The 19,684-nt window shown below is 39.9% G+C and overlaps 2 protein-coding genes across 5 annotated transcripts in view; one reads left to right on the top strand and one right to left on the bottom strand.

The window, feature by feature from the left end:
- Positions 1 to 1,669: 1,669 nt before the first annotated feature.
- On the bottom strand, positions 1,670 to 4,342 carry LOC134210547 (uncharacterized). Its single transcript, XM_062686600.1, has 3 exons — positions 4,029 to 4,342; positions 3,911 to 3,966; positions 1,670 to 3,847 (listed from the first exon to the last, which is right to left on the bottom strand). The coding sequence occupies exon 3, from the start codon at positions 3,838 to 3,840 to the stop codon at positions 2,254 to 2,256; it is 1,587 nt and encodes a 528-aa protein (XP_062542584.1). The 5' UTR covers positions 3,841 to 3,847; positions 3,911 to 3,966; positions 4,029 to 4,342; the 3' UTR covers positions 1,670 to 2,253.
- A 13,001-nt stretch (positions 4,343 to 17,343) lies between these two features.
- LOC134205733 (nuclear pore complex protein Nup153) overlaps positions 17,344 to 19,684 on the top strand; it is a 47,030-nt gene continuing 44,689 nt past the window's right edge. Inside the window, exon 1 of one of the 4 annotated variants that reach the window (XM_062681289.1) lies at positions 17,344 to 17,939. In XM_062681289.1, the coding sequence (XP_062537273.1) occupies positions 17,805 to 17,939 (135 nt within the window). In that variant the 5' untranslated portion in view covers positions 17,344 to 17,804. The remainder of the gene's footprint in view (positions 17,940 to 19,684) is intronic. The other 3 variants (XM_062681288.1, XM_062681291.1, XM_062681290.1) reach the window with 3 other exon arrangements.

Below are 19,684 nucleotides of genomic sequence, written 5' to 3'. Positions count from 1 at the left end.
TTTGTAAATTGTACCACTCTTGTCAATCCCTGCTCTTTGTGTTACCCATGAATCGAGTTGCTGAAAGCGATGTTAAATAGCCGGTACGAACTATTGAAGCATAACTTTTCTTAATATCGCCTACAAGATACATACATACTAGAGTGGGGCGTCATGGTCATTTTTTCAAATCAATGGTTTTTCGAAGCCATTCTGGGTCCTGAACAACTGTGCAGAATTTGGGACCGATTGGTTGCTTCCTCGCTTTCCGCGTTTGAAGTTTGTATGGAAATTAGTATGGGAGAACGTATATTTTTGCATTTCTACTACTAGAGGTTTCAGTTCATCGTAAACCAAGTGGCACATTGCGTTAAAGTATAACCCAAAGGATACCGAAAAACTTTGATGAAGAAGGCACGTTGCTGGAACGTCCAAGAAAAAAGTTATAACGCTTCGAAGATTGAGTGTTTAAACCATATGCAAAAAATCGTTTATTCTGCCAGCACTGCCGAACTACGTAGACCAATAATTTAACTAAGTGTTATTTCAAAATTAATGATCTTATAGGGCTTTAGAGCTAATGGGAGCTATCCGGAATCATTTCACAAAGAAAAAAAATCCGACAAGAAGAAAGATAGGTTTTGCCCTTCGATAACCATAGGTCGTCCGGTAGTGCTGGCAGAAACATTGCTTTCTTGCATATGGTTTGAACAATCAATTTTTGAAACGTAATAACATTTTTTGTAGACCTTCCAGCTATGTACCTTCTTCGGCAAAGTTTTTCGGTATCTTCCAGACTATATGCTAACGTATTGAGTCACGTGATTGATGATAAATTGAAGCCGCTAATAGCAAAAATGTAAAAAAGTACGTTTTCCCATACTAATCTCCATGTAAATTTAAAACGCGATGCGGCATGCGAGGTTGCAACCAATCGAGCCCATATTTTGCACAGTTGATTTGGGTCCCAAAACGATTCAGAAAAACCTTGATCTCACTTGATCGGACGAAGTTTGCGTTTTTCCATACAACTGCGCCCCACTCTAATACATACTTACTCTCTCGATTTCTTTCTATACTTTAGCACTCGTTTTCGGACACCTTTGTCGGCTCCAAAACCAGGATCAGTTAGCCTGCTTTGCCGCGCCGACGCTTCGATTATCCGCTCAAAGCCCGAGTTGTTCTATGTACAACGTGTTGGCTGAAGAGGTTTTATTTGTCGCGCAGAACGGTATCATCGGTTGGTGCGTTACATTGAATCCAAATTTGATCCAGAATTTAGCAACTAATAGTCTCCAGTAGCCTTGCGAGCAAAGGCGTAGGATTGGCAATCCGGAGATGGCGAGTTCGATTCACGGTTCCGGTCTAGGATTATTTCGGGTTGGAAACACTCTCGACACCCTGGGCATAGTGTATCCATTGTACTTGCCACACAAGATACATACTCATGCAATGGCGGGCATAGAAAAGCTTTCAATAAAAAACTGAGGAAATGCTAATAGAATACTAAAAGCAGGCCAAGTTCCAGTTGGAATGTAGAGCCATAGAAGAAGTCTCCAGAAAGGTGGAAGGTATATAAGTTGCGTGGCCTTTCTCAACCTAGAGTAAAGATGCGCGACAACAAAGCAAGACCATGCTGAAAGTGGTTAGGCTCGAATCTAGGGAATTTTCGTCATTCATAGAATCAAAATTGACCGTTTAAGATCTTTATTCCTTTTTTATGTTGAATCTAAAAACTAATTTGATTTAGTTTACATACACTATCGCCTTATTAAACTATTTTGAGATAATATCTTTGTTTTTAAGTTAGTGATGTATAAATAAGTAGTACAAAAGTCTCTATTAACCTATCATTAAAATATTTTCAGGTATGGCCAGGTTTTGTCTAATTCATCTGTCACAATAAAAAAATCAGTGGAGTAACAACGGCAGTTCTTAGTCGTAAAACAGTGGTGCCGAAAAGCAATATCCTGCCTAGAAAATCGGCCGATGCCCTATCGTTCGCATTGTAGACCACTTGGAAGGATACGGTGAAAGTGAGAAAAATAACTTTCGCTGCTTTGGCAGTGAACAACAAATAATCATCCCACCACAAATCGATTTCCAGTTTATGGCAGATATTCGACAGATGTGCAAGGCAGGGCATCATTCGTTCATTGCTGATTTGCCGATGAAAATTTCCGGGAGCGAATATCGCTTGTTACTCAAGATTGATCGAGAAGTTTGAACCCAGCGTATGACAGTTCCAATACAATAAGACTCCACCGTGACGTCTCACATTTCCAACATTCTAGCACGACTAGTATTGTGACCTTCCGACGTAGTACAACCCCACACGTTGAAATGTGGAACATTCTTCAGTGTCATTTCTCCAGTAACATTCTCTATCGTAATGTACTGCAACGTCAACTTTTTCAGCTGAGATAACTGGGACAGCTGGCTATACTTTTTGTAATCTACGATGAGTTGATTTTCGTGCTCGTTTCGAAGAACAAATTCCTCCAGATATACCAAATTCTGGCATACGCTTTCGAACAAAGTATTGCAATCATACCCGTGGATTTCGGTGGAACACACAATTTCCAACCGTTTAATATTGTGGAGGTGATGCATCTTTGAGGCCAGCTTGCAGGACCGACCACTAATATGAAGAGTCAAGTTATTCAGATGCACCAAGTGATCTAGGAAATTAGGTGCCACTATTTGCACTCCGTAGTAATCCATGTCTAGCGACGTCAAACGATAGCCAACATCTATCTCAAAACGAGCGTATTCACAGCCTCTTAGCGTAAGGCGTTTCACGTTGGGCGTAATGATTTTAAAAATGCCCTGAATAGGAGCCAGCTCCACGTATTTCCAGGTGAGTTCCTCCAGATTATCCAAACGAAGAGATAGCTCGTTCGAAAAGAGGGATCCATTTGCCCAGCCGTCCATGTGCAAACTTCTTAGAAAAGGAAACTGCATACTGCTGACAAAATTGCCATCATCCAAGCAAAACCCATTCAAGTGGAGCTTCTCAATTTTCTTGCAGTTCCGGTTCAAACTGGCAAGCATTTCATTATTGGAAAACGTAAACTCCACGTGTCGCAAATTCGGCATTTTAGAGAATTCCACATTCCAATCACGGTTCTGATACTCGTCGATCGCACGCCGAATCACCAATCGCTCCATATATGGCTTGTCTATGGCGAAGAACTTTTGCCACATGGTGCCATTTAAATCAATTTCCAGAGATCTCAGGTTACCGCATCCGAACAGTTCGATCAAAGGATCTTCCCAATACATCGCTTCTTCGTTAGCCAAAGAATCCAAAACAAGCGATATCTCTTCCGCCTTCGGAAGAATAAATCGAAACAGAGTGAATGTTTGTCTTGCCCCAGTGTAGACCTGTAGATAGTGCATTTTTTTCAACTGGCTCAACTCAACCTCTAGAATGTCGATAGCAGGCCAAGTACGCGTTAACGTAAACTCAAGATTCAGTTCTGTCAGGGAACTGAAGAACGATGATTTGGAAATAAGGCAACTACGCACTTTGTCCGGTTCTCCCACTAGGGATACAAATCGGATATTCCACCTTTGGACAGCCTGATCCAGGCACTCAACAAGGTCCTCAGTCCATGGCCCACGTAATCCGATTGCCAACTGTCTATAATTGCGGTCACTCCGCGCTATGATAGGCTGCAATTGTTCTGTGCGGGCTGTATCGATCGAGAATACAATACTATGGGCCAGCGAAGGACACTCGAATAGGGCTTGGTTCCATTTGTGGCACACCAGAGCACAGCTCAGTCGGTCCTTGTAGTTGAGCTGTCGGAAGATCGCCTCGAGCGGTTCCAAGGGAAGCGATACCCAGTCTATCATGGTAACACTGAAAAGTGGATAAGGTTGTTTATATCCAGCAGAAAATGTTGTTTGAACTTGATCGACTTACCTTGAATAACAACTATTTATTGTTGATGGTGTTTATGATGTCTATCCAATAGCTTACTTCTTAAATGAATAAATTTAATCTACATTTCATAAAAGACATACATCTGAAATATAATTACACGAAATACAATTGATGGAGTTGATACTAGAATTGTTCCGAACATCAATTTGTGGAAAGAGGCCAGCCTCCAGTTTACTAGTTCCTGCACAACAGTCGTTCCTCATTCTACTGACACTGATGTATTGAGATAATCGGACAACATACAGCGTTACACCAGCTCGAAGATAAAGGTAAACCTTTATGCTCCTCGGCATAACATGTCTTTAAGTCGCGCGCGACGTATAAATTTAGATTAAAGGTGTATATGTATACGTATGTCCATGGTAATCGGCAGGTGATGGGAAGTTACCTGAAAGCGGGGTAGACGGTAGAGAGACCTTGACAGAAAGAATAGCCATGTGCATCAAAAAGTCATTTCAAAACATAAAACAAGGGGTTTGGGCGCCACAGTAGAACACGTATTCTTGTGAAATTGAATTTGATAAGCTTTCCTTTGTTCAACAAAAATGTAACATTAAAAACTCTAACCCTTGATTTTATGCCTTGTGCTGCAAATTGCACTTCCCTGTATACTGCCATGATAAGATTATTTGTCTCATGGTTGCTGCGATTTCTATGCACATGGGACAATTATGCGTATAACGGCAGTGTATGCTTCAGTTGATTAGTTGAAAGCTTAGCGCAGTCTGTGAAGTTAGCTGATGTTTTGCCTTTCTCGTGCACCAAAGTTGTACCGAAAGGCTATCATTTCACCACATAACATATAGGCATCTTTGCCACGGAATGTGGTCCTGTGAATGATTTTGGAACGCTAGCGATCCTAGCGGTGGAAGTCGAGCTTTACTGAACAACGCACATAAGACAGAGCAGCATCGCATGCTTTTATTTCTCTTTCTGTCGCCTTGGATATACAGGAGTGCTGTTCGTCGATTGTTGATACACAAAAAGCCTACTTTGAAATTTGCAGTTTGTTCTATGATGTCTATCTGTTTTGTGATTTCACTCCAATATCGAACTTTTTATAGAAGGCTCAGATCAGAGACCCATATGCTACGTTTTGACAGCCCGCATAATTACAAACTGTACATGGATATTTTCCCAGGGGGGGAGTAAGCCTGTCATCCACGAACAAATCAAGCCTACCTAAGATGTATTATCCGGGCCTCGCCGCTTGGGAAAGGCGGGCCACCCTGGGCCACCCCGCTTGGCAAGTGTAACATTTTTCGAACTGGAATCTTGTAGGATATTGGTTAACCTACACTACTGCTGACTAACGAAAAACATGTGGGATTGTTTATTTACATTTGCTTCATACTACATGCAGAGGAGGCGCGATGCACCGCATATTACCCCCCTGTATTTTCCCGTGCGGTCGACAACAGTATCCTTTACTGTTGACAACTGTAAATGAACAATCTCATATAAAGTTTTAACAGTTTGTGGTACGGTTATTTGACAAATAACAATATGTTGAATGGATTGTTAAGTTATGTCACCATAAAAAATCGTCTGTTTTCGCGTGCAAAATTTTCGCTCAACAGTATGATAAAATGTTGACATATAATGCAGGAAATAAAGAACATTTTTGAGACAACATGTTATATGTTGACATTTAGTAATGATGTCGAGCAGTTATGGTTGAATCGATCGAAAAGTACAGTCGCGATTCGCTGGTTGGGCCACGACCTCGGCCCAACTAACGAATTTGATTTTTTAGTTGGGCCAACTGACAGCCATTTCTTCTTCTTCTTCTCTCTGGTTGTGGTGTACTTCTGTCAACCACTTTCAATGGGCGGGTAGCTCAGACCATATGCCCAGCGGATTATTTATCGAGCGACTGTCTACTTTCGGGCAATGAAACAGCGCAGTCGTGTTTCAGTTACCGTATGGTTTTGAATAACCTTGGACGTTATTGTTGATGTTTGCTCATGTGTCACAGGTTAAGTTTGCACCGTTTTACAAATTGTACCACTTCCTTCAACAAGATTGCATCTTTTGTTTTAGTAATTCAGTCAGACTTATAAACATACCATCAAATCTAAAGCTTGCTCTTGAGATGTTGAACCGTGGACAAAGGAGTATTAGGTGTTCCGCTGTCTCCGGCTCCTGACATAGATAGCAGCAATCATCTTCCTCGATTTTCATTTTGTGTAGCCAGTACTTTGAATAGTCGTGGCCTGCCATAAGCCTATTCAATAAGCGTACTTCATCGTTCTTCAAAGCCAAATTATGGAACCATGGTTTTTCTTGAAAAGAGTCCTGGATAGCAAAAAATTTTTTGCCTTTCTCCTGCGAATACTGCAAGTACCAATCGTTGCTTTCCGACATCGCGATCTCCTTCAGTTGCAGGTAAGCATCCTTCACTAGAATCCGGTTGTCTATAGCTCGTTCTTTTCCGATACCTTCTTTCGCCGTTATGTCAGCCTGCTCGTTACCTTCCTGTCCAACATGACTGAAAACCCATTGCACTGCAGTTTGGAATCGGCAGCATCTCTGTAGTATTTCTTCTTCCAGTATACCTACTTCTATATTTGGCACTTTTCGATCTAGTCAACTTTTCGCATGATGATTTCGAATCCGTGTAAATGACCGCATTCCATATTTCTAATTGTTCCAGTAGTTCCGTTGCTTTATTTATCGCCAGTAATTCAGCAGTCATGATTGATGTTGGGTTTTGTAGTTTCTCGGCTATTTTTGTTTTTGTGGGCTCTATGTAGATCCCGATTGCACACGTATTTCCATATTTCGAGGCGTCGGTGAATATTCGGGGACGATCCTTGTATTTTCCGTTCATAACGAATAGGGCCGACTGTTTGAGTAGTTTTTGACTACAGTTGTCTTTAGTAAGGGTTAAGTTTTCCAATTGGGGTTCTATTTTAACATTTTCTATCGATGCGAATGTCCTTATAACTGGATAGATTCTGTTGTATATTTCCATGTGTTGGATATAGCATTTCTCCTGGAATGTCAAGCTGTCTGTTGGACAACTGCTATCTCCTATTTCGATAAGTTGATCGTGTACTATGTCCCGGTGTGCTATGTGTTTAGCTATCTCCCTACAAGCTACGTATTTACCTCGTACTGTCCACGGCATTTGACCTGAGATTGCTAATAATGTGTTGATCGGAGTGGTTTTACTGCAACCCGTGGCTTTTCTTAATGCTTGATTCAGAGCTCGTTGTATTTTTTCTTTGTGTGTTTTGGCACAGTTGTTGAATGTTGATGAACCATAATCCGCAATGCTTCTCACCAACGCTTGGTACACCAGGATCATGCTTTGTGGGTGTCCTCCATTTCGTACGCTGCTGATGATTTTAATCATATTGATTCTTTCCGCCACCCTTTGACAGACTTCTCGTACTTGTGTTCCAAATGACAAAGAACGGTCGATAAAAATACCAAGATATTTATGAGACCATGCCATTGCGATGTTGGTGCCTTTAATTTTTAGATCTAGCTTTGATTCTCCCAGTTGAAAAAGCACTGTCTTTGTTTTACTTGGGTTTATCTGTAGATTTAAACTTTCTGCTTGATCGACCCACTTGTTTAGATATTCCTGTCCCTTTGCTCCAGCCCCGCTAATGTTTTGTTCCTCCACATCAACGCGAAGTCATCTGCAAACTGAATAAGGATGACATCTTCTTTGCCTTCTGTGATTTCGTGTAGTTGCAGTGTGTATACATTAAACAATGTAGGAGATAATACGTCTCCCTGTGGCAAACCGTTGCTAATTGTTCTGCACAAATTTCTGTTATTCACCAGCATGCCTATTTTTCTATTTTTGAGAAAATACCTATCCATGTAGTGATTTCCAAGGGACAGTGTAGTGCCACTAATATATCTTCTAATTTGTCTAATTTAACTGAGTTAAATGCATTCGACAGATCTAGAAACACAACAGCAGTTTTCCAATTTTTTCTTTTGTTCTCTCTAATGTGGTTGACTAGAAAGTTGACGCAAGATACTGTTGACGAGTTTTTTCTGAATCCAAATGATGTCTTCGGTAGGGTTTGTTTTTTGTCCAGGAAATCTGTAAGCTTTTCTAATACTGCCGAGTTAACTAGCTTGGTTATTGTTGGTACCAATGATATCGGTCGCTTTCCTTCCACTGTAGATTGGTCCTTCCCCGCTTTCGGTATCGCCACTACTTTTATTTCCTTCAAGTGGTCTCGAAGGTGCCCACCAATGTACATTTCATTGATTTCGCGAATGATGGAGTCTCTCACTGATGGACTGAGCTCTTTGAGCATTTCAAAGGTTATTTTATCTTCTGCCGGCGCCGATTTGTTTTTCTTCCTATCTAGGATCCTTTCCCAAGTTTCGACGTTCAAGATGTTGTAATGACACACTGGACCCCGCATAGTTATTTCATTAGCGTCTATTTCACTATGTCCAAAGTGGATATCCAAGAACCGTTCAGCCATGTCCTCGTCTTCCTGCACCATGTTGTTTTCCTTCTTGTAGATCCTTTTTCCTGTAATTCTCCCAATTCTCGTCCAAAGTTCTTTAGAACTGGTTTGCGGATCTATACTGCTAGCCAGGTTTTCTATCGACTCTTTCATGCCTTCTCTCTTGGATCTCTGAAATACTGCTGCTGCCCTTTTCAATGCTAAAGAATTCTCTAGAGTACTGTTTTCGTTAAATTTTCTCCTCGCTTCATTCTTTTCTTTCCACGCTTCCTCTGTTTTCTTCGACCACCATACTTTTGGTGTGTATCTGCTTTTCTTACTGTTTTCTTTAATTATTCTTCGAACTTCTGCCTTAAACTTGTCAGTGCCTTGTCCTTCTGTGAATTCTAGCTTCCTAATTTCTTCTTTCACTTTTTTTCGATTAATATATTTACATTCCCTCCTAGGCTCAGTTTTCATTTCAAACTCTATGATCAAATGTGCACTTCCTCCAATAGTCGATTGTTTAACATTCCATTCTAATTCGTTAAATATGTCTGCAGAGCCTAACGTGATGTCTATAGCTGATGGCTTCTTACCCACTTCTGCTGGAAAATAGGTTTTACTTCCATCGTTTAGTATCAGAAGATTCGACCCGTTTATAACATTTATAAATTCTTCTCCTTTCTTATCGCAGTTGTCATTTCCCCATAGAAGATGATGACAATTGAAGTCCCCAGTTATTATAGTTCTCCTGAATGTCTGTAACTGTATTACAAGATTATTCAAATCTGCCTCCAGTTCAACCGCGGTCACTGACGGTGCGGCATACACTGATGCAATCACCAAGTTAATCGAGGGAATCCTTATAGCTACACATTGAATCATCTCCGATTGCATATGAATATCTATGTTAGTGTAATTGTACGATCTTTTCAGTAGTATTCCGGCTCCTCCGTATCCGTCTGTTCTCGATTGCAAAATGCTATGGTACTGTGGAATTGAGTATTTTCTGTCTGCTTCTTCTCCTTTTTTCGTCCAAGTTTCAGTGATTAACGCTACTTCGTAATTACTTTCTACCAGGACTCTGTGTAATTCTTGTTTGTTTTTATGCAAGCTTTGAATGTTATATTGTAGGAATTTCATGATGGATTTATTGTTTATTTGTTTAACTTTTCTGACTTATTTTTTTGTAATAGGATGTGCAATCTTACCTGTTGAAGTGTGTCTTACTAATATTGTGTTTTTTGGATGAGGTCCGCTTTTCACAGTCGGATCTGTTGCTGTGGTGATGGTTGTTGGGGTGACTTTGTTTTCCGAGGTTCCCTGCTTGTTTGCTGCTGCTGCTCGTAGTTCCGCTTTCCATTTCTCGGCGTCGCTGACTTTGTGTTTGTTGAATAACGCTGCCCCGTCTGGTAAGGTGTCCGCTTTTCTTTTTTTCTCCTGGAATACCGTAACATCTTCGGATATTATCCGAGATGGTTGCTTTTCTGTTGTTCTCTTTGTCTTTGGTTGGTTCCGTTTTACGTAGTGGTTTGCTGTCATATTCGCGTATGATTCTGCTGGTGTTGGATCATCTGTCATCTCCAATAGTGCTTCATACTGATTCTCGGTAAGAATGGGGAATCGTTCTTTTGCCTCAATGAACGTTAGGTTGGTTTTTGCCATGATTGCCTGGATGTTATCCTGCCGTTTCCGCTCCGGACAATCCCTGTCTGTCGTAGTGTGCTCTTTTCGACAGTACAGGCACTTGATTGGTCTGAGGCATCTCTCGTAATCCTCTTCTTCTTCCTGGTGGACCATTGCGCACCTTACGCAGCGTTTCTTGCTTCTGCAATTCTCAGTTCTGTGGCTGTATCGAAGACAGTTCATACACAAAATCGACTTCTTGTAGAACGGCCTGACTTTCGTTGTGCAGCTGAGCATTTTCACCATTCTTGGTAATTCGTTCGCCCTGAAGGTGATACTAACCCGTTGGGATGGTTGGGGTTTCCCATCGAACCATGTGTTGAGCCTTCTTATTCCCAGAATTGGTACCTCACAGTGTATGTATTCTTCCAGTTCTACTGTTGATACTTCTATCGGGATTCCTGCCATGACTCCGCTGATCGAGATGAAGTGCATAGGGATATACGCTCTGTAGTTACGTCGCTTGAATTCTTCGTCCTCCACCAGTTTATTGGCCACTTTATAGTTGTTGAGATACACCATCATTTTGCTTCTGCCTGCTTGCTTGACTTCGACTACGTTGTTCCTGAATGTAGTTATTTTATGCAGCGTTACTGCCAACGCCAATTTGTTGATCCGTAGCTCTCCATCTTGGTTGTTTATTAATTCGACCATTACCCGGAATGGACCCTGGTCGCTCGCGTCGTATGTATAGTTTGCCTTTTCCTTGTTTTTGATTCCTTGCTCCATATTTCTACTTTCCAGTGGGCTCTTCTGTTCCCTCGTCGAAGCCGCAGCTCCTCCACTAGAGTTTTCGGTCATTCTTCCTTCCGCCATTTTCTTTTTACCGCTACCGCTATGTTTCAAGGCGGTTGTCCGCCATTTTGGCACACTTCGCCTTTTGCAAACTTTTCTTTCACTGGATTTTGCTTGACTCCTCAACTTTTATATAGTCGCACTTATCACCGTATCAAGATAATACCACAAATCTACCGCAAAAATGTATTTAACTTCAGAATAAAAGATAAAGCCTCTAAATTTCGGTTCGTCGCTCGGAAACGCAAAACAATATGTCCGCTTGGCACGCTCGTCGAAATTCGAACACGCCATTTGAACACGTGTATATCGACTTGAACATCACAAATGATGTCCAGTGACGCCCAATCCCGTTTTCCGTGTTTACATTGAATTTTGACGTACGGTTGCTTTTTAGTTGGGCCATGGCCCAACCAGCGGAGGCCCAACTACACTGAACCAACATATCAGTAGGTTACTGAATGATTTTTGGTTCATCCAAGCCCTATAACATTAATCAGATGATTTTGAACTTACCGTCATTCAACTTTACTGCTCATAAAACTCAAGTTAGTTGAATGTACGTCATAAAACATTTACATTATAATCATTCAATTAGAAGTCAAAGCAAACATGGCATAAGATGATTTTCATTCAAATTCAAAGGTTTTTGCATTCTAATTAGGAACGATTACATTTTTTGATTCAGATTATATAATGTTGAAACTTTACTTTCTCGGAAGCATAAAATCAAATTTTTAAAGCCATAACTGATTTTAAATTGATTTATTAATTTATTTATTATTATTTGTTACCGTTCAAAAATATTGTTTGATAGAAATATCGAGCCCTAGAAAGTATGTACATTTTGGCCAGTGCCACGCATGATTTCTGTCCTGTCATTCTGAAAGGGGACGCCACCACCTATATGGTCATCAGATAGCCCGACACGTCAAAACTCTCAGCCCACCGACGGAACTATTTGATCGGTTTTCCTGGGTATGCAATCTGGAACAGTTTCACGATGTTTACGCGCATGTCTAGCAGGTCGACGTGGTGCTACGCGAAATGATCCAACCGTAGGCTTTAATGCAGGTGTATGTATCAGTCCGTAAGTTGCCTGCAGGTTGTCGGCGAAGATTTTGAGGAAGGTGGTCTCATCGGCACCGTTCTCGCTCACCTGATAATAAATGAAGTATTTAGACCTTTTTTGAAATTCATTTGTAAGAAAATAAGTAATCTTACGATGCCAATTCACGAGTCCGGGCAGTATTTCAATTAAACCTAGTCCAGTTAAAAACGTGCACGTTTAGCGTTTCCATTTCCAAGGATTTGATCGTGAATTTTTCAACTTAGTTTCAACTAAGATCTGAAATAAGTTAAATTTATTGATTATCCTTGGTGTTGAATCAGGAACAAAATAACGTAAAGATTAAAAAAGAAATATTTTAAGTATGAAGAAATAGAAATATATAATTAATAATATACAATTTGTTTACCCTAATACTTACAACTTTTCCAACATTTTTGCCTCGCTTCCATCGTATTAACCTTCTTGCTGATGATTTGCAACACAGTAGTCGTCTGAAACACTGGAACTGTCCCACTTCCGGAGTCGCATTAGATAGCTTCCTTTTTCAGCTTTTGCTGACATTCTGCGAAGCGGCCAACTCAATCTAATTAATCGGTGCTCTCAAAATATTCGTCCTTCCACCTACACCACCTCCGCTCGAATTGCCGCTCCGGGACTGCCACACATCTGAAAAGACCTCACAGATCGGATGCCCTCCTCGCTTTTGTCCTGCAAAACCTCGCGAAGGATCGACCTAATCGCATCGTAAACCTTCTTGCCATCTTGGAACTCATCTGCGCCGCTCTGTATCAGTACGTCTTTCACATATGTCAGAAGTTTGCCCGCGATTGACTGGAAATCCCTCTTCACCGCTTCCGTACAGGCAGCCATTCTCCGCTAAATCACACAAAGGTATCCAAACAGATGCGAACAATAAATATTTTACCCGCCGGACGATTACGAACGCGGTTGTTAATACGATGACGACGATGAAACATCGATTCCGAATCGCAAATCGCCACTTGCCAATAAAAATTACAATTACAAAATTACTTGCTTTTCCTCCTTGTTATAGTCAGTCAAGATTGAATGATTTTTGGATCAATGCTTCATGAAATGATAAATATCCAGTTTGCATCTTTAATTATGTTACGGGTTGGCTTGTAAGAAATAATTTCAAATTTAAAACTTTGTTCTTCCAAAATTTGAATAATTGTAGTCCGATTCCGAATGGAAAATCATCCATTCCATAGCATCATATGATAAAGAGATTGTTTAAGTTTGAAGGCAGTTGAATGACAAATCATTCAAATTAAGGTGGACGTTTTCGTTCAGTGTAAAAAGTGACCCAAGTATTAAAATCCCAACCAGCGAATCCCGACTGTATTCGAAACCGCAACGTAAACTGTGAAGCTATATCTTACATCGTAATAATGATTCTGACCATATAACATGTTGTTTTTTATTATGCGGGTAGGGCAAGTGAGTTGAACAACTCAGTTTATTTTAATTAGTGCTGTCCAATGAGCAGCTCGAAGTAGTTCCCGTCCTGCTCGTTCTCTTTTGTCAACAAATGGGCATGAGCAGGACAAGGAGAAACTTCGAGCTACTTCAAGCTCTCATTGGACAGCACTAGTGCTATGCAACGTACACACCAGTCAAGCAGTTTGACGAACATTGACTCCGCACCCAAGAAAACGCTTCGGCTTTGTTTGAACGTGTGTGACTGTGAAGTTGTTCGAACAACCATTTGACAGTTGGCGGCTCGGTTGGAAACCAATGTAAATAAATACTAAGGTATGGAAATCCATATATTGTGTGCGTGCCTTTTGTGTATGGCGAAAAATCTTTCACTACTACATTCGAACGAGCTCCCATAAGAAGCCGTGCAAATATGTACGTCACCATTTGCTGTTTACATTTTTCATCATCCACCAATACACTTGCATTTGGTCTTCTTCCTCACCTTCTATTTATTCTCATTGGTTGGAAACAATGTTTGGGGTTGTATACACGGAAGAAATAAACTACCCAATAGTGAGTTTAATTCACCCAACCTCGAACATCCGTACGGGAAGCCAAAATTGAGTAAGTAGGGTCGAAGTAGTTTGCCTTTACTCCCATGTTAAAAAAGTACCCAACGGAAAATTTATTGACCCAAATTTAAGTTTAATTCACTCAATTTCGACCTCAGGTAATAAAACTCAAAATTGGCTTCCCGTATTGAACTGGCGTCGTTGGATTGTTTGGCTCTTTTGTTTTTAACAACAAAAGAAAGAGTGGATGAAAGCGAAGAGAAAAAATAACTCAAAAGTAAGTTTAAAAGTACTCAATTTTGGGTACTTTTTTTCTTCCGTGTACAGGGGACTGAAGACGTCAAAATATCGCCTATAAGCCATTTTATAAAAAGCTCAAATGACAGGAGACCAAACACTAATATTTACATTTTTCAAGGAACATTTGCGAAAATGGAATGAAATGATGATGATGATGACGAATTGATGATGGTTTGCATGCAAATTTACCAAAACAAAGACCAAGCCGTCCACTCAAAATTTCGATCAGCTGATCAAATCTGTCTCGTAAAATGGCTTATAGGCCAAAAACCAGGAGGGTGAAACGGCTGTCAAACTACATAGATAACCCATCTACCTCACATCGTTTTTGGTACTCTCGTTTTTGGTACCCAGTTTTTGGTTAGTTCACCCTAATAAATGGCATAATAGAGTAAACGAGTTCTCTGACCTAAGTGCCTATTTCCGATAATTATTGAATTATCTACCATGATTTCGATAAAAACATGCAATTATGTTGATTTTTTGTACAGTAAACATTAGTATAGATGAAATAATGATTGATTCCATCAATAGAGATAATAAATCATCGAGGAAGATAGTCGGTGTTGACGGAATAGTCGGTGTTGGCGGAAAACTTGATATAGAAAAGACATGTTGGGTACTAAATTTCAACGCAAAACATGAACTGTTTGAAAATTGAGTGACTAAAATATTTGCGAAAGAAATGAAAGGTCCACCCACCAGTAAAAATACGGAATGAGTTCATTGTAACTATTGTTATTCACTGAGGAAACTGGACGCATGATTTCCAATCAAACGCCTTATGAAAATTTGCCACAAGGAATCGGTATAAATTTCAATATGTTGCCTTATGAATGATGATTTACATTTTTAAAAAAAGCAAAGTGCAGCAGACTGGGTTCGAACCACGGACGTCGGGATCGGGAGGCCGGTATGCAGACCACACGCCCATCGACGCTTGAAGACTTGGGAAGGTAACTGCCTGGGTAACTGCGTATAAAAAGCTCTGTTGGTGGAATATTCAGTCGAAGCTTCATAAGGCGCCAGTTATGAATTTCGCTAGTCCAGTTCGCTGAGTGTTTGAAACGAAAGACAGTGACTGATGGGATCCCCAGCCGAATGGTAATAAAAGTACAGTTTTTTGACTTGTGCAATATCATTCTATAATTTATTCATTGATTTTGTTCGCATCAAAAATATATACATATAAAAAAACCATCATGATCTTCAATCTGGTCCAGTGGCGTAGCCAGAAAATTGGTCTGGGGGGGGTTTTCCGAACATTTTTTTTTATGAAAAAAAAAATTTCTTCCGAAAAATTTGTCTCTGGGGGGGGGTTTTATGCCCAAAACCACCCCCGTGGCTACGCCACTGATCTGGTCATTTTAGGTATTACAATATTCGTCGCCCGTTCGCAAGAGGCATTTGATTTAACCCACACACTTACCTCATTTCACCGTATTCGGTAAATTTTACAGAAATCTCAACAGCAGAACTGTTCGGTAATTTATTTTACAGATTTTTTGTAATTTTTTCCATTGCTCAACTGTCAAAATCACCGAGAATCAGTTAAATTATTTACCGAACAGTTCTGCTGTTGAGATTTCGGTAAAATTTTACCGAATTCGGCGATTTATTTTAAGTGTGCAGCTTCCAAATTCGGTTGAAATATAACTGGATCATCGCCGGCACCTGCTAATAGGTCTTGCTCCAAGCGTGCTTGAATCACTCCTACAGTATTGTCAGAGCCGAAGTCCGACCGAGTACAGATATTTCCGGAGGCATATTCGCGTCGTGTATCGTAATATGTGTTTCTCTTATCCCGGAATGGCAACCGGCCGTCTGCAGTGGATTTAACTGTGATTGCATTTACAAGTTTGTTTTCATCAGCTTCACTAAGACACAAACTCGGTATCGCATCTTTTTTCAGTTTCCGTTTACCTTTCACTAGCAGGAAATCGTCATCCCTGAAGTGTCGAGAGCAAATTCTTGCATGCTCGCTGAAGAAGCAATCAGTCCTACACAATACTTCCATCCAGCAAACGTTTCTCTCGGGATTCGTAGGAATTCTGTTGAGACACAATTGCGATAAGGAATAGAAAATATCATAAAATATAATTCTACTCTTACCTGTAGGTAAAAGAACCACCCTCTTCAATGCGAGGCTTATGAGTAAGTAGTGAAATTGTATTTTCTATTCGCTGGCTTATTGATTGTCTTCAAGTGTCTTCAAATAAGTAGATAAGTCTTCAAATATTTTGAAAAGTCTTCAAAATGTCTTTACGAAATAAATGTCTTCACAGAAATTCAAATGTCTTCAAATTGAAGTCATGTCTTCAAATCTGGCATCTCTGCTTACCGTATGACTGTGAGTTAGGGTGGTTTAAATTAGTATGGGAAAAACTGTTTTCAATTTTTTTGATGTGCCGGCCTCTTATTCAGTTCTGTGATGTGAGTTCTGTTGTTTACTTTTCTTCCTCTCCGGGAATGTGAGGTTGATTTCAAAGCAGTAAGAAAATAAAAAAATGATATAAAAAAACATCACCTTCATCCAGTGCTGCCGAATATTTACAGCCCTGATCACAATTCAAACGTAAATTCAAATATTCAGCATTTCAACGAATTTCCCGATAATGAATTTGATTGTTTGATTGGGTTGTTTATTAATGCACGAAAAAGGCACAGTCACTGCTAGGTGGATCAACCTGTTTTTTTTTTTTGTTTGAATCATATACATATTCAAAAGAGCATATACTTCAAATACTGCAGGCATATCCATTGCAAACTTTCTTCCAATTCTTCCAATCCTTAAGGATTTCTCGCATCTCAATAATTGTTATTATACGTCGTTTTGAAAAATTATGCTTGAAATGTTTTTCCAAAAGCCCGTTATTTTCGAAGAGGAAAATAAACGAAAAACGAGTTGGTGAAACACGCCAACTATCAGGCAACCCCACACGATGAGCAAAATCATCGACCAAAAATAATTCCCTACCTCACTCACTCCAACGAACCTTCACATATTTACCTCCCACTCCATCAGTACGTTTGCGAAATCGAATTCGATGAGCGCCGCCATGTTTGTTCCCATCTCACTTGCACTGGTGTCTCGATAAGCTAAAAGCTAAAATGCCGTCGTGCGACCGCGTTTGACAGCCCTTCGCGAGTCTTCATCGTCGTTCGTCGTCGCGTGTGCGTGTGTGAAAAAAAGAAAAACTTTGATCGCAAAATTAGCACCACTATTGGTGGAAATCCGAAGAAAAATTCATTGCCGTCGCTGGTTCACGGTTTGGAATAACTTTTCCACTAATTAGAACCACCGAGGAACGGCTGAGTTTTCAGCGCCGTGCGTTTATTTCCGGGCATCATCGGCGAAGAAGGAGGAAGAACTTTGCCCGCAGCAGCAAAGTAATACTCTTGGTTCGCGTGTGGCCGCAATCAACCATCAGAAGAAATAGCGAAGAAAAGTGTATTGTGGAAGTGATTGTGGAAAATTATCGCTTTTGAATGAAGAAAATGTCGGTGGTGAAAAGGTGCTAGCGCTTTCACGGAGTGAACCCTCTGGTGGATTAGGGAAAAGTAAATCCCAAATCATGTTTCAAGCGCATTCGCGAATCGCCAGAAGTCCGTCATCATCACCAATGGCTGCTAGCACCGAAGTAGAAGCAGCAAGTGGAGCAGCGCTCAATACCAGCACTGACAGCAATTTAGACGATGACCCCAACAGTGTGAGTTTTTATTCGAAAGCACATTTTTCTACACAATTTCGTACTTTGGGTACGATGATTCCGATGGGAAGGTGAATAACATTGCCGTCAATTTGATTTCCGAACAGCAACAATACTCCTAGAAGTGCATATTCCGTGTGCTCGGTCTAGGGAGCAGGCCGTTTTCTTCCCTCCATGCACTCTTTCGCTTGGTTTTCTTATTCCTCATCAGATTCGCACCCGCACTGAACGAAAACAACGGCCGTTTGTTGTGCGTTTTTTCTAAGTCAATTTCAAATTTCATTTCCTATTCTATTGAAAATAAATTAATATAAAATTTATATAATAAATACAGTAATATCTCGATTTTATAATTCCGTTGAATTTCGGGGTGATAAAGTAGAACATGTGACCAAATCGTTTTTTGACCTAAGTTAAAGTCCTGTAACTGGTAGGCTGTCGTAACAAATAAAAATACTTATACTAATAATACTAGGGGGAAAGACGGCTTTGGCAGGTTTTGTTCTATTATTGGCAGGGGGGTTTTTGTCGATCAAATTTTATGAAATTTGGCCACAATATTCTTTGATATGCAAAGAATGTTTAGGCCAAATTTGAGCCTAGTCAGTCATAAAAAACCCCCCTGCCAATAATAGAACAAAACCTGCCAAAGCCGTCATTTCCCCTATATATAATATATTATACTTATACTTATTTTATTGATTTTACAAATATAATAAGTTTATGCCTTGAAAAGGCAAAATGCGTCATTTGTCAAAAAGGTTCACATAATCCTTGATTGATACTCAGAAGTGATTCATAATGAACCATAGGCGGTGAAGTTATTGTATGAAAATAATTGTTGTTTGAAGTAATTATTTACAAAAATAAAAAGATCAAACAAAATTTGTGTACAGTCAAACCTCCATGAGTCGATATTGAAGGGACCATCGATTCATGGAAATATCGAGATGTAGAATAGAAAATCCTTGAAAAGCTCTTTGGAGGGACCATCACAGTAACCCAGAATATATTTTTTAGTATGCAATAATTTGCTTCCATGAGTCGATATCGAGTCATAGAACATCGACTCATGAACATCGACAAGATCGGGTCAAAAGTATCAAATACTTAATATTTGTGATGAATAACTATGAAGAATTTTTGAACATCTATGCATTGTTTTTTAATTCTCTTGAACATTTTTATCGATCTTAATTTTAATTTAAACTGGCTTAATTTTATTGAGAATTGACCCCGTTAAATCGGGTGCGAATCGACCGATTGTTGCACCGTCGCATACGGGAAATCATCACTATACTCAGTTGGTAGTGCCGATTTCTACGGATTAAATCGATTGATTTGTCATTCGTTAAAATTGGTGTCCTGTGTCCATAAAATTCTACTACTAAACAAACTATTTCGTCGGGATGATAACCATTTCTTTCCCACGACTTTTTTCATAGATTTCAATGAGAATGAATAACCTTTGAGAAAATGCTATAGAACAAAAGTTGTTTGGCATATCCGAAATTAGTGGGAAACGCATAAAACAGTTTTTGATTGTAAATCAATAGTTATTTGATTGTTTTCAAAAGTTTTTTTTTGCACAATATTGATAGTGCTGTCCAATGAGCAGCTCGAAGTAGCTCGAAGTTGTTCCCGTCCTGCTCGTTCTTTTTTGTCAACAAATGGGCATGAACAGGACAGGGAGAAACTTCGAGCTACTTCAAGCTCTCATTGGACAGCACTAATGATACCATCAT

Source organism: Armigeres subalbatus, chromosome 1 (genome assembly GCF_024139115.2).
Source record: "Armigeres subalbatus isolate Guangzhou_Male chromosome 1, GZ_Asu_2, whole genome shotgun sequence".
Lineage (NCBI taxonomy): Eukaryota > Metazoa > Arthropoda > Insecta > Diptera > Culicidae > Armigeres > Armigeres subalbatus.
This window is presented reverse-complemented; position numbering and strand designations above follow the sequence as displayed.

What these genes read in the sequence shown, in the direction of transcription:
- LOC134210547 (XM_062686600.1), bottom strand. Translation starts at nt 3,840, where the DNA reads ATGATAGACTGGGTATCGCTTCCCTTGGAACCGCTCGAGGCGATCTTC.